Source organism: Rosa chinensis, chromosome 6 (assembly GCF_002994745.2).
Source record: "Rosa chinensis cultivar Old Blush chromosome 6, RchiOBHm-V2, whole genome shotgun sequence".
Taxonomy (NCBI): Eukaryota; Viridiplantae; Streptophyta; class Magnoliopsida; order Rosales; family Rosaceae; genus Rosa; species Rosa chinensis.
The window spans coordinates 55204537-55218428 of record NC_037093.1 but is presented as its reverse complement, the minus strand read 5'-3'; the positions used below and the strand labels follow the sequence as shown (position 1 = coordinate 55218428).

General features: G+C 42.1%; 1 protein-coding gene across 1 annotated transcript; it reads right to left on the bottom strand.

Moving 5' to 3' along the window:
• Positions 1 to 11043: 11043 nt before the first annotated feature.
• On the bottom strand, positions 11044 to 12936 carry LOC112173328 (protein VAPYRIN-LIKE). The gene has a single exon (XM_024310941.2). It carries the CDS (start codon positions 12765 to 12767, stop codon positions 11358 to 11360), a length of 1410 nt encoding a protein of 469 aa, XP_024166709.1. The 5' UTR covers positions 12768 to 12936; the 3' UTR covers positions 11044 to 11357.
• Between the last annotated feature and the right edge of the window lie 956 nt (positions 12937 to 13892).

Below are 13892 nucleotides of genomic sequence, written 5' to 3'. Positions count from 1 at the left end.
TTGAGCACCATCTCACTTCAAAAAGGGATCCTACCCTTAATTCAAGCTCCTAATCCTACTCTCATATTTGAGCGTACGGCTACGAACAATGCCACCGCCCTCATCTTGATGAGGCGCCACATGGATAAATCACTCCGACTGGAGTACATGGCAATCAAGGATGCTAGAGAATTATGGGTCGCGCTAGAAGAGCGATTTGGAAATATCAAGGATACCCTCCTCCCTGACTTGAAAGTTCAATGGGGCAATCTACGATTCGCCGACTTCAAGTCTGTAGCTGAATATAATTCAGAAGTTCTACGCCTCAAAACCATGTTGGGGTTCTGTGGACAACCCGTCACAGAGCAAGAACTAATTGAGAAAACTCTCTCCACCTTCCCCGTCTCAGCAATTTTGCTCTCAAAGCAATATCGAACAGAATTCGATACTAGACGGATCACGAGATTTCATCAGCTCATTACTATTATGTCTGTAGCTGAAAAACATGATAATATCCTCGTGAAGAATTATAATTCAAGGCCTATCGGAACTAAGAGCGTTCATGAGGCGAATTATAATAATGCACCCAAAGGAGGGCGCAAGGAGCGGAACCCTAAGAATAAGGGACACAACGGACGTTCTGGTCCATATAACCGCCCTACAAAGGAAGGTACTCGTCAGAATGAAGGACGATCACGTGGCAATACATGGCAACGTGGGAGAGGAGGCCGTGGGGCTCCAGGACATGGAGGAACCACCCAGGGCCGTGGGAATGGCGCCAACTCCTATGGGGGACGCCACCCAAGTGCAAACAATGCACCTCAATTAAAGGGAGGAAATCACAATGACATGTGTCATCGATGTGGATCTAGTGAGCACTGGTTCAAACAATGCAACGCAAGCAAACAATTGGCTGCGCATTACAAGGCATTTAGAGACTTCAGAGAGCATGAAGCCAATTTTGCCGAAAATATAGAAGAAGATGGTGATGATGCCAACGTCAATCTCACCATAGCGGACTTCAAATCTGACAAAGAATTGCACAAGGATGCTGCAGATTTTGATTAGTATAGTCCTTTACTTTTCCAAGAATTATGTAATGGCAATTATGCCTTAAATCAATAAAATGACTTATTGTATTAACTCTTTCCCTCTAGGCGTACTCAAGAGTACTTGTGATGTCTAGGCAAGGTTTGATCTGAGAGAACGGTTTTAAAAGTGAGCAACGCTCCACCAAAATCTCGTCTTACCTTACCTGGTCACAACTAAATTGAAATTCCCGAACGGATAGAGTGACTACGATTTGTCTACGATTTGATTTTTATATTGGATTAGATTATGGTCACGAAACTTTGGTGTCATCATTGGATATTATTAATAAAGTATCGATTTATTTTATCTCATGTCGTAGACATGTTTTTCGAACTTTATTATTTCAAAGATATAAGAGCCAATGGTTTTCATGTGGAAACACATTGTGAGAATGGACAAGAGTTCCTTTGCATCACCTCTAATGACTACGGACATAAACGAGTCTTAGAGAAACTTATGTGTCGCTCTAGTGGGTTGTATGCAACCACTATTCGAGTCATTGAATCCAACCATGTCATGAGAGATGATTTATGGGATTCCGACACGTATAGGCTTTGGCACGACCGTTTGGGACACCCAGGTCGTGACATGATGATCCGTATATTAAAGACTTCACACGGACATCCCTTTTTCAGAACAAAAGGAAGTAAAACTCGAAATTTGGATCAAGGAGGAGCACCTGCGCCTCACGGTGCCTTCCCCCTTCAAGTCCGGCCACCACTAGCCGGCGCCGCCATCCCCCTGCGGCTCAAGGGTGGCTTTGACGCCACCTCTGCTCCTCTGACTCAAATTTCGACTTCTAAAGTCCATTGTGACTTCATGGCTCAACCAAAATCCTCATTGGTTATTTCTGGAGCCCATCATTCGTTCTGCAAAGCCTGCTCTTTAGCAAAGTTAGGATCGAGACCATCCTATGCAAAGGACACCAAAGAAAATATACCATTCTTGCAAAGAATCCAAGGTGATATTTGTGGACCTATTCAACCACCATGCGGACCATTTAGATATTTTATGGTGTTGGTTGATGCATCGACACGCTGGTCACATGTCATGCTATTGTCCACAAGGAACGCTGCATTTGCTAAACTCCTAGCACAAATAATTAAGTTACGGGCTCACCACCCTGATTATCCCATTAAGTCTATAAGATTAGACAATGCTGGGGAGTTTACATCAAAGACTTTTGATGATTATTGCATGTCCATTGGGATTGATGTTGAACATCCTGTTCCTCATGTTCATACCCAAAATGGTCTCGCAGAAGCCACCATTAAACGACTTCAAATGGTTGCTCGAGCATTGGTGATGCGCACCAATCTCCCTATTTCTGCTTGGGGCTATGCAATATTGCATGCAGCCGTGCTTATTCGTCTGAGGCCCACTGCCACTCAACCCTTCTCTGCGTCACAGATGGTTACTGGGTATGAGCCTGATGTCTCACACTTACGCATATTTGGGTGTGCAGTCTATGTGCCTATTGCGCCGCCACAGCGCACCAAAATGGGTCCTCAAAGACGATTAGGCCTTTATGTTGGATATGATTCTCCAACGATTATCCGCTACATAGAACCCTTGACAGGCGATCTCTTTACCGCTAGATTTGCGGATTGTCACTTCGATGAGACAGTCTTCCCATCGTTAGGGGGAGATAAGAACATCAATGTTCAACAGGAACGACCGGAATTGTCGTGGTCTGTCCCCACTCTGTCTCATCTTGATCCCCGAACCGCACAGTCTGAAATTGAAGTGCGGAGAATTCTCGATCTTCAGAACGTAGCAGAATCGATGCCTGATGCGTTTTCTGATATCGCTAAAGTGACGAGATCACACATACCTGCTGCAAACGTGCCTGCAAGGATTGATGTCCCTAAAACTAGAGGACATGACGCTAACTCAAGAGGATTTGAGCATGGCGCCAACGTCCCCTCTCACAGTGATGGTGACGTTGTGGCTAGGCCCATGGCTCCTGCCAGGAAGCACGGGAGGCCTATAGGTTCGATGGATTCTCGCCCAAGAAAGAAAGCGAGTTTGGCACAGAATAATCCATTAATCATCGATATAAATAATCCATCTCATGAGAATATTCCGGATTATGGTTATGTCCAAGAGACATCATTGGGGGACGCTCCAATGTCAGAACCAACTCCAGAGAATAGAGAGATCTCCATAAATTACACTAGTGTACATGAGATGATGGATAGAAATTCTATGGCGATTGATGATGCATTTGCATATCATATTGCGAAAGGGATTATAGAATATGATGATATCGAACCTCGCTCTGTTGAAGAATGTCAACGAAGAGCAGATTGGCCTAAATGGAAAGATGCGATCCAGGTTGAATTGGATTCACTAACAAAGAGACAGGTATTTGGGCCTGTAACGCAGACACCCCAAGTGTAAAGCCTGTTGGCCATAAATGGGTCTTTGTTAGAAAGCGTAATGAGAAAAATGAGGTGGTAAGATATAAAGCCCGCCTTGTGGCGCAAGGTTTCTCACAACGCCCTGGAATCGACTACGAGGAGACATATTCTCCCGTAATGGACGTTATAACGTTCCGCTACCTTGTCAGTTTGGTAGTTTCCGAAAAACTTGACATGCAGCTTATGGATGTGGTTACAGCATATCTCTATGGGGATCTAGATTCAGAGATATATATGAAGGTTCCAGATGGACTTCAATTACCCAAATCAAGTGGCTCTAAACCACGGAGCGCGTTTTCAATAAGATTAAAACGCTCACTATATGGATTAAAACAATCCGGACGGATGTGGTATAATCGTCTAAGTGACTACTTGATTGGGAAGGGATATATTAACAATGAAATATGCCCATGCGTGTTCATTAAAAGAACAAGTTCCGGATTTGCAATCGTAGCAGTTTATGTCGATGACATGAACCTAATTGGAACTCTAGATGAGTTAAAGGAAACTGCTAATTACTTGAAATCCGAATTTGAGATGAAAGATCTTGGGAAAACACGGTTTTGTCTCGGTTTAGAACTCGAGCACCGTAGTGATGGGATTTTGATCCATCAGTCTGCATATACTCAGAAAATTCTAAGGCGCTTTAATGAAGATAAAGCAAAGCCTGCGAGTACTCCCATGATCGGCCGTAGTCTTGAGCCCGGAAAAGATCCGTTTCGTCCAAGGGATGAGGACGAAGAACCCCTAGAGGCCGAAGTGCCCTATTTAAGTGCAATAGGCGCATTATTGTACTTAGCTCAATGCACAAGACCGGATATCTCATTCGCAGTGAACTTGTTAGCTAGACATAGCTCTGCGCCAACACGCCGCCATTGGATTGGTATAAAGACAATCTTTCGATACCTAAGAGGTACGATTGATATGGGCTTATTCTATCCCTACAGAGAGAAAAGGAATGACGGAAAATTGGGATCGGACCCAAAAAGGCAAAATGCCCCCGTCCATGGAATGGCCGCCGGCCATGTTGCCGGCGCCGGCGCCGCCGCCGCTCATGGTGGCCGGCGTCCTCCTATCTCCCTCCATCAAAACGACAATGATGTCTTGATGGGCTTTGCTGATGCAGGGTACCTCTCTGACCCTCACAAAGGTCGCTCCCAAACAGGTTATGTCTTTACCATGGGAAGCACTGCGATATCTTGGAGGTCTACGAAACAGACCCTTGTTGCTACTTCCTCAAATCATGCAGAGATTATTGCTCTACATGAAGCTGTACGTGAATGTGTATGGTTAAGGTCTGTAATTCGACACATTCAAGGAAGTTGTGGTTTGAAGTCTACCACAGATGACCCTACATGCATTTATGAGGATAATGCAGCTTGTATTGAACAAATGAAGTTAGGTTTCATCAAGGGTGACAACACCAAGCATATATCGCCTAAGTTCTTTTATAATCAGCAACAACAATCACTTCTAAAGATTGAAGTGAATCAAATCCGATCAGAGGATAATGTAGCGGACTTATTCACTAAGTCGTTACCTAAATCCACCTTCGAGAAACATGTGAAGAGCATCGGATTGAGAAAGTTATCCGAACTCCCACGATTGTAGCAATCAGGGGGAGATATCGACATCAGGGGGAGTTATGATGTCTACATGTTCGATCTCGAAGAGTGAAGGACGTGTTGTGCTCTTTTTGTCCTTCGACCAGGATTATTTTTGTCCCACAGGGTTTTTGTTACCTGGCAAGGTTTTTAACGAGGCAACGGATGAAGCGTCACCACCAAGTTTGAGCGGCACAAGGGGGAGTGTTGAAGGAAAATCAAGTTTAGTGTGCCTTATCAAACTAGGAATAGGAATAGGAGAGAAGGTTCTAGATTTCCCAATCCTACACGGATTGGTATTCCTTGTAACATTAGATTATGCACTTTGTAATCCCTATATATAGGGCTCCTATTCTCTATAATGAAATACACTTCTCTCATCAATCTCTCTCAATACCAATATACTTAAACAACTTCCAAATTTTACGTACTCTAGCAATTTTGAAGTTGGTGACTTGGTGTATGCCAAAAGAAATAAAGCAAAACTCTGGTCACACGAATAAAACCCACAATTCGTGCCATGGGAATATCAAGTTCACAAAGTCGAGAAATGTTTGAGTTTATAACTCACTCTACGATTATATCACCAACCAAAATCTACTAACACCAACATGATTGGTTTTTTAAAGTCAATGAGAATCGGCCTTAAGTGCTTACAATTGCAGCCAAACCAAATTACCAACCCCTAAGGAATAGGACGTAGTAAGTTTAACTTGAAGAGACCAGCAAGAAAGTCAATATAGATTGTAATATTTCAAACATGAATCCTTAATTTACAACGTATTATCAATCTTGTTAGATTTTTATTATTTTACTGGACTTACTTTAATTTGACATGTTAAGATTTTTTCCTCACATTAAAGCTCAGAGTTGCGCAAATTTTCATTCTAAAAAAAAAAAAAAGTTGCGCAAACTTGCCTAGCTATGCAATTTTCAATACCAATAATAGATAAACGTTGTTAGACCATTGCGGGGAAGAAAAGTGCATCATAATGGGATTAATGGCACCATATCACGAAGGATAGTGGACGAAGATAAAGCGATGGCTAGAGGTCCAAATTTGACTTGCAAAAGGAGATTGATCGATTTCGAATTATAATCACTTGCCATCAGTAGCCAGGCTATACACAATAATGAACGAAACGAAACCTACTATGGCATTGTCGATATATGCAGTTATCAGTAACGCCACCTCCCCAACCCATTCACCCAACCAACTTACCTCTTATGAAGTTAATATACACGATTATGAAACTAGGTACAAGTTATCATAATGTTTCGAGTTTCCTTTGAAGAACTGATGATGAACGTGAACTCCTAAATCCTAATCGTTTCAATATTAATTATGTAATTTAAAAATTTATATGATGCAAGAGAATCATACAATGATAACGTTCTTCTAGACAAAGGCGTAGCTACATACAGACTCTGGTTGGCTACAGCCCACCCCAAATTTTGAAACAAAACATTAATTTGTAGCTTAATTTTAGTTTAACAAATTAAATATTAAAAATCAGCCCAACCCAAATTTTTTAAACTTAGCCCATATGTGGTTTACTTTTAATTTTTTTGGTCAGATATATGCTATTTCTTTTGAGAAGCAAGTTGATTATTTATGAGTCTGATGTACCTCATCATGATATGCAAATACTACTCTTTCTGAGTTATGTTGAGAATTTTTTGAAACAAAAAAATCACAGAGATATGAAATGATTGATCAATTGATCCATTTTGTTTTGACTTTGCTGGTTTCTACAACAACTATAGAAAGAGCATTTTCAATTATGAAACATAACAAAATAACATTGCGCAATAAGATGGAGAATGACTTTTTGGCAGGTAACATGATTGTCTACTTTGAAAAAGAGTTGGCCGAGAATTATGATACAGATTCAATAATTAAATATTTCACTTCTAGTCAAGAGTGAAGTGTACAATTTGAGTATATGTTCTTTTGTCTTAGACTTTTGTAGACAGGACCCGCCCCGGATTTCAAGGATTTCACCTTGAAATCCGAAGTGGCCCTGCGGGGCCCACCTTAGAAGAAATTCTACCAAAAATTTGGCGGAACTTCCCCTAAAATGGGCTACCCAAAACCTGTAGAAAGCATTTACACTTCTAAATCAAATCATCCTTATACTTCTGGAGCCACCCTGCTCCCCAACTCAACATCAATCTCCAATTCACAAAACACAAACCTCAACTTGAAAAACATAAATCCCATACGTAATCAGAGCAATTCTAATAAAAAGGTAAATAAGGACAACCTAACTCAAAGGCAAACGCGGAAGCCATGCTGTTGACTATGCCTCAATTCCGTGTACGCCCGACCTCACTAATTCGCCTGCAAACTGGGCATTTGAAACCGAAGGGCCCAGGGGAAAGTATTGAAAACACGTTAGTGTGAGTGGACATAAATAAGCAATTTTAAACAGAAGAGATTTTATACTTTCCCACATTTAATTTATTAAAAAAAAAAAAATCTCCCGATGCATGCACTGATTTAGGAAAACGAAACAAAAGGAGTTCCGCTCAAGAAAACCGACTAGCCCCGCTAGTCCCAAACAACTGAAAGGAAGGATGAAAACTCCGATACTCAACAGAATAAGACCAGCCCCGCTGGTTAAACGGAAATCAGATTAGGCCCCGCTAGTCAAGTAATGATAGGATATGGGGAAAAAAATATCACCATACGGGTAATGGAGCCTCCCAGGCTCTACCTACCCTCGACTGCCACTCACACATAGATTGTGCGAGGAGGAGAACTAATAACCTCGACTTCCACTCACACATAGATTGTGTGAGGAGGAGAACATTACCTCGACTGCCACCCACGTGAGGAGGAGAATACGTCACCTCTACTGCCACTCACCAACACAAAGTAAGTGAGGAGGAGAATAAGCTACCTCAACTGCCACTCACCAACACAAAGTTGGTGAGGAGGAGACCTAATCACATGACCTGCGTATGGTGAGGAGAAACCATCGAAAACCAGTAAATCCGTAAATCCATAAGGCTTCTACAAAATCTCTCAAGATAAAATCCATGTATTCAACGACGTGACCCCGCACTCCAAAATAGTCTCGAAATCATAAACAAATGGGCGAGAATTAATAAATCATTATAATTTCTTTAGGAAATCTCATTTCCGATAATATTTCAGAAAATCTCGAAATCATCATTAAGGCATTCCCAATGCCAAAACCCAAAAGTCGATAAATATATATAAGAAGTAAAACGATAACTCAACGGCGTGTCCCACATGCCAAAATTATTCTCGAGTCAATAATGAATCAGCAAGGAAGTTCAATAAGGAACTAATATTCCATCGAAATCCCATTTCAACAATCTTTTCAAAAATCTCATTAATAAAATAAATAGGAGAAAAATAAACATTTCAATGACGTGACCCCGCACGCCATAAAATCTTCAAATAATCATATAACCAAATCCATTTCCGAAAATAACCATATGCTCGAAAAAGTAAATTGATAAATAATTAGAGCATATTCAAATAAACAAATGCATGCATCATTTGCTTAAAAACAAAAGTCCACTCACAGTACTATTCCGGTGATCACGCATATGAGTTCCTTCGTCGAGCAATCGCTCGGTACGTCACCCTGTACATAATATATTCCGTGAATAATTATTCCACAAATTAATACAATTCCTCAAATCCATTCCTTATAATAACATCTCCACTTCTCGGATGCAACCCAAAAGATACTACTAATACCAATTCGTTAATTTAAAGGTTCCAAGGCAGAACCGAGAGATATCCGACGGCCGGATTCTCGTAATTCGATAATCGAAACCCTAAACTTCAAAAATTCATAATTAATTCCAAGCTTCTCCAAAATTCACCAAATTTCATATACAAGCTCTACAATATTTATAGGATTTAATGAGCTAAAAACTGGAATTAAAACACAGCCCAACACGCCTCCACGCGCCGCCAACAGTGGCAGCGCGTGGGCCCCATGCGCCGGCGGCCACTACCTCCGATGGCCACCATATTTTGACAGCAGCACCTACTCAACACACTGATCGATTTTCTCAACTACAACACAACCCAATTTTACCTTTAAACAGTCGAAACCGGCCGGTGAAAATTTTTCCAGAAAATCCCAAGAACCCTAGGATTTGAAATCTTCGATTCGACCTCTACACTGAAAATCTTCACTCGAGGATAGGGGCGAAATGATCCTTGGCAAAAACTGATCCTTCGACGCCAGTTTGGTGGCCGGAATCGCCGGAAATCGACGAAAATCTCAAACTGCTACAGTGAACTTCTCGGCCTTGGTTCGCCGTTTTCCGGGCAAAACTCGACGATTCATCACCGCATGCGCGTCCAGGAGGAGGAGACGAGTCTACTGACACCAAGCTTGCACCACCAGGTGGCCGGAAAAGAAGAGAAGGCCGGAGCTGCAGATCGCCGAAGGAGAGAGGAAAACGTGGGGAGGAGGAGAGAGAGAGAGGAAAAGAAAGTTACCAGCCCCCAACAGTAAAAATTCAAATTTATACTTTATATCAATGAACAGTAACTTTACTATTTCGCTTGTAACTTTCACATACGAACTCCGATTTTTACGTACCACATATGCACGCGCTCGGTTTAACGTTCTCTACAACTTTCATGAAGAACATTTTCTCAAATTTTTACCCGAACAAAAAGTCAACTTTTAGGGCCACTAAAAGTATCGAAACAAAGTAAAAAGTGAAAGTAATTGTCGTTTACCGTCCAAATGACTAGTAAACTGGTAAATTGAGGTACAGGACGTTACAAATATCAAATTTTTATCTTATCAGTTAGCTATATGATTATTTGATATGTGTTCAATTTATGATGTAGTTTAACAAGTTACTTGTAAAACTTTTTAAAAAAAAGATTAGTGAACTTTTTTTATAAAAAAATTTAACCCACCCCAATCTAAAATCCTAGCTCCGCCATTGCTTCTAGATGAAGTCCCTGGCTCAAATATCACGCTCCTTGGTGGCTAGGCTGGGTTTCCAGAATCCAGATTCAATTGAATTCATTACAATTTTTTGGTGGAAAGACTCAATCCCACTCTATATTATATTTCCATGGATGCGTATGCGTACGATTATTAAGTTGCTACATTAGATTCTAACAAATCCCAGGTCAACTTTTCAACGTGCAATATGTACCAATCAACCAAAGAGACCAATTGCATTTTACTTGTTGCAGTTCTATATCATTTATCAAACCCAGGTTTATAATGTTCTGGCAATTGTTTTTGTAATCAAACTTGGGGTAGATACTGTTTCAACAGGGCCAACATGTTACAAGTTCGTCTACATTGTTGATCGATTTGTTGGTCGTTGTGGGGAAATGTCTAACAATTAATGCTTGCATTCTTTTTTGACCTGAAGATATAGTTTGCTATTTCTACAACCTTTGGATGATAATTAGGTGCTTAACTTGCACAACCGCTTTATAAATCACATGGACAATGAAAATGTCTGTATTCAAATGGATTATTATGATTGCAGTTAATAAGAGAGTGATTTTTCACATACATATACGATATATACAATCATGTGTCTATCTCTCTCATCACGTGATTTAGCATGTGACGTATGATAAAAACGAGAAAAATTATCACACACAACTAATGACAAGAAAGAATCACTTACAGTTATAAATCAGGGTTGATAAAGTTCGAAAATCAAACTGTGATCGAGTCATCGTAGTTATAACACAACTAATGACAAGAAAGAATCACTTACAGTTACAAATCAGGGTTGATAAAGTTCGCAAATCAAATTGTGAGTCATCGTAGTTATAACAGTATGATTGTAACCACACGCCCATATCATGATTTCGCACACCATGTTTTTTCCAGAACTAGAGTGGAGTACTTATAGGAAGCATTTGAAACATCGATGATAGATAGAACTCAAGAAGCATCACTACTATATAAGAAAATCTCAGTTCATTCAACTTTGATCCCGGTAGTGTACATGAAACAGATACTATAGCTTCATATACCAATTCATCTTGGTCCTCTTGAGATGGAACTTTGCACTTTGCTAGCTGTAAGTGGAGTGCAAACACAAACCCTTATAAATCCCTCTCTACCCCAACCGTACCATTCAAATTCACCACAATGATCACCATCCACATTATACAAAAACATAAAATCAACAAAAGTATATACAAATTGATTGCACATTTGCATAACACGGCAAGAAAATTCATCCCAAACATATTAGTACTACTTAGTTTCCAATCTCAAGTTCTCTCCTGTTCATGACATACAGGATGGACAAGAGCAGGGTGGTTCTTAAAACGATCCAAGCTAACCGGCGACACAATGCCCTCGAGGCTCTTCACATTGGCTCGAGCCCCATGCGCAACCAACAAAAGAGCTACTTGTACATGCCCGGCCTCCACCGCGCAATGCAGCGGCGTGTAGCCTGCATCATCGACGACATCCAGCTGAGCACTGTGATTGAGCAGCACCTTGACACACTCGATTCTGCCCTTGAATGCAGCCCTATGCAAAGGGGTCCAACCATTTTGGTCCCTCCCATTCACCTCTGCCCCTTCCGCAAGGCAACTTTTTAGGCCGTGAGCGTCGTCCAGCCTCGCCGCCCGGAGCAAAAAGTCGTCGAATCGGAGAAAACAGAGCAAATTTAAGTGACCATTTTCAGCTGCGAGGTCAAAAGCTGTCTTTCCATTCTTGTTAACTACATATTTCACATTGGAGCATTCCAACAAAGACTTGATGGGCTCCAAGTGACCCTTCTCCGCCGCGCAATGGAGCGGCGTCCACCCCTTCCGGTCCCAAACGTCCGCATTACCGCCGGCCGAAATACAGAACTTCAACATCTCCACGTGGCCGTTCGCAGCCGCGATGTGAATCGGAGTCCGGCCATCGGAGTCAGCCCAGTTGACGTCAATTTCCGGGAAATTCTTGCACAAAATGTCCACCAAATCGACCCGGTTCATCGCCACCGCGTCGTGCAAAACCGAGTTATCGACTTTACAGCCGCACGCTATAAGAATCTTCACAACTTCAATACTTCCGCTCCGAACAGCCAGAGACAACCAACACCCGGAATCCGAAACTTTCGGATTCACATCTCCCCCGGCGTCGATCAAGCTCGAGACCAAGTTCGCGTTGCCGGAAGCTATGGCGGGTCTGAGCAGCTCCGTGAGCTCCGATCCAGAGCACCCGGAAACCGCTTTGTTGAAGAAGAAATCGAACCCAGAGATCTGGGTCCGCTGAGAAATGAGAAACTCCACCACGTGTGGGCCCACAAACGAGATGGGTATGGTGGCATCCCGGAAAACGTGCGGCCCTGGTCTAGCGAACAGACGGCGGAGACCCTCCAGGCCGGCCTTCCCTGTCGGCAGCATCGAGGCCTTGACGTTGATGACGTCATTAGGGACGGTGGTGGGGAGAGGGGGATGATCGGAGGGCTGAGAGAGGAGGAGGGTGTAGGAGGAGGAAGAGAGAGGAGGGATTATAGAGAAGGGCTGTGAGAAAGAGAAGAGAGATGGGTTTGTGGTGGTTAGGTTCACTGCGACGGACATGGTGTGCATGAGGTTGCTGAGCCTGAAAGTTGTGCCGCACTTCTGGTCCCTTTTGAAGCTGAGCTCCACTTCCTTCACGTCCGCCTTCACCAATCTGTCCATGGCGTTAGAGAAACTGAAACTCCGCGCAGCAGCTGAATCCCAAGATCACTTGTTTATTAAAATTGGGGAGTTGCGTTTGGTTTGGTATGAAATGAAGAAGATGAAAAAAACTGTGAGGTAAGCAATGGTGGTTTGATTAGCTTTCTTTCGCTTTCAGGAAAAAGGTTTTGTTACTATTTATATTTGCGGGATGAAATTGTTTATAGGGTTCGATTATATTATTGGCTTGCGTTGTTTAGGATTTGAACTTTTGGTGAGGTGGGGACTTTGAAAATGAGAGAGTCGTTGTTGTGGGCTGGGTTTGGTTTTGAATACGGAGGATCGAAGACCGGAACAACCTTTCTTCTAGGTACGGCATTGTCCATTTCTAGATCAGTAAATTTTGTGTTCAAACTTCAACTTCATGACCGAGTTGGAGGTTGTCTGGTTTCAAACTTCAAAGTAGCTCGCATTTTCTGATAAAATCCCACAAAGTCAAATCATTTTGTTTATGATTTAGGAAAAAATTCAGTGTACTCCCTGAATATTTGGCTTAAAATCAGTCTGGTCTTTAAACTTTTTTTTTAATCATATTGTTCTGTATACTCTCAAACAACATCACCCAAGTCCAAATTTTGAATCCGGGTCCAAAAATAACGTCATTGGCTGAGTTGGAGCCGACGTGGGGGCCCACACTTCAGCTTTTTAAACTCTGAAGGAAGGCAGAATGGACATTTTCATAATATTTTTTTTTTTAAAAATCTCAAAGGATTTCGTGTAGCTGGAAATCGGAGAAGCGTGGAAGAGATCACCAAACCTATCCAATTCCCTTTCCTTCTTCTTCTTGTTCTACCGAACCCATCAACACCCAAACTCAAACCCAAGTGCTATCAAATTCAAATCCAAAAACCAAACTCAAATCTAATTGCTATCAAATTCAAATCCACTGTCTTCGATCTCACCCTTGATGGCCATGAGCAGAGAGGGAGAGGATGGAGGAGAGAGAGAGGGAGCCAAAGAAGAAGAAGTGGGGCCCTGGTGGCCCAGGTCTCCAACGCCGTGACCCGGCTCAGGAAGTTGGTGATGATGTCCAATACGGGTCGGATTAGTGAGAACTCCAGTGTAGACGGTGTCCTACAGGTCGGC

Bases quoted from the DNA above. Each gene is read 5' to 3' on its own strand.
- LOC112173328 (XM_024310941.2), bottom strand. From the start codon at position 12,767: ATGGACAGATTGGTGAAGGCGGACGTGAAGGAAGTGGAGCTCAGCTTC.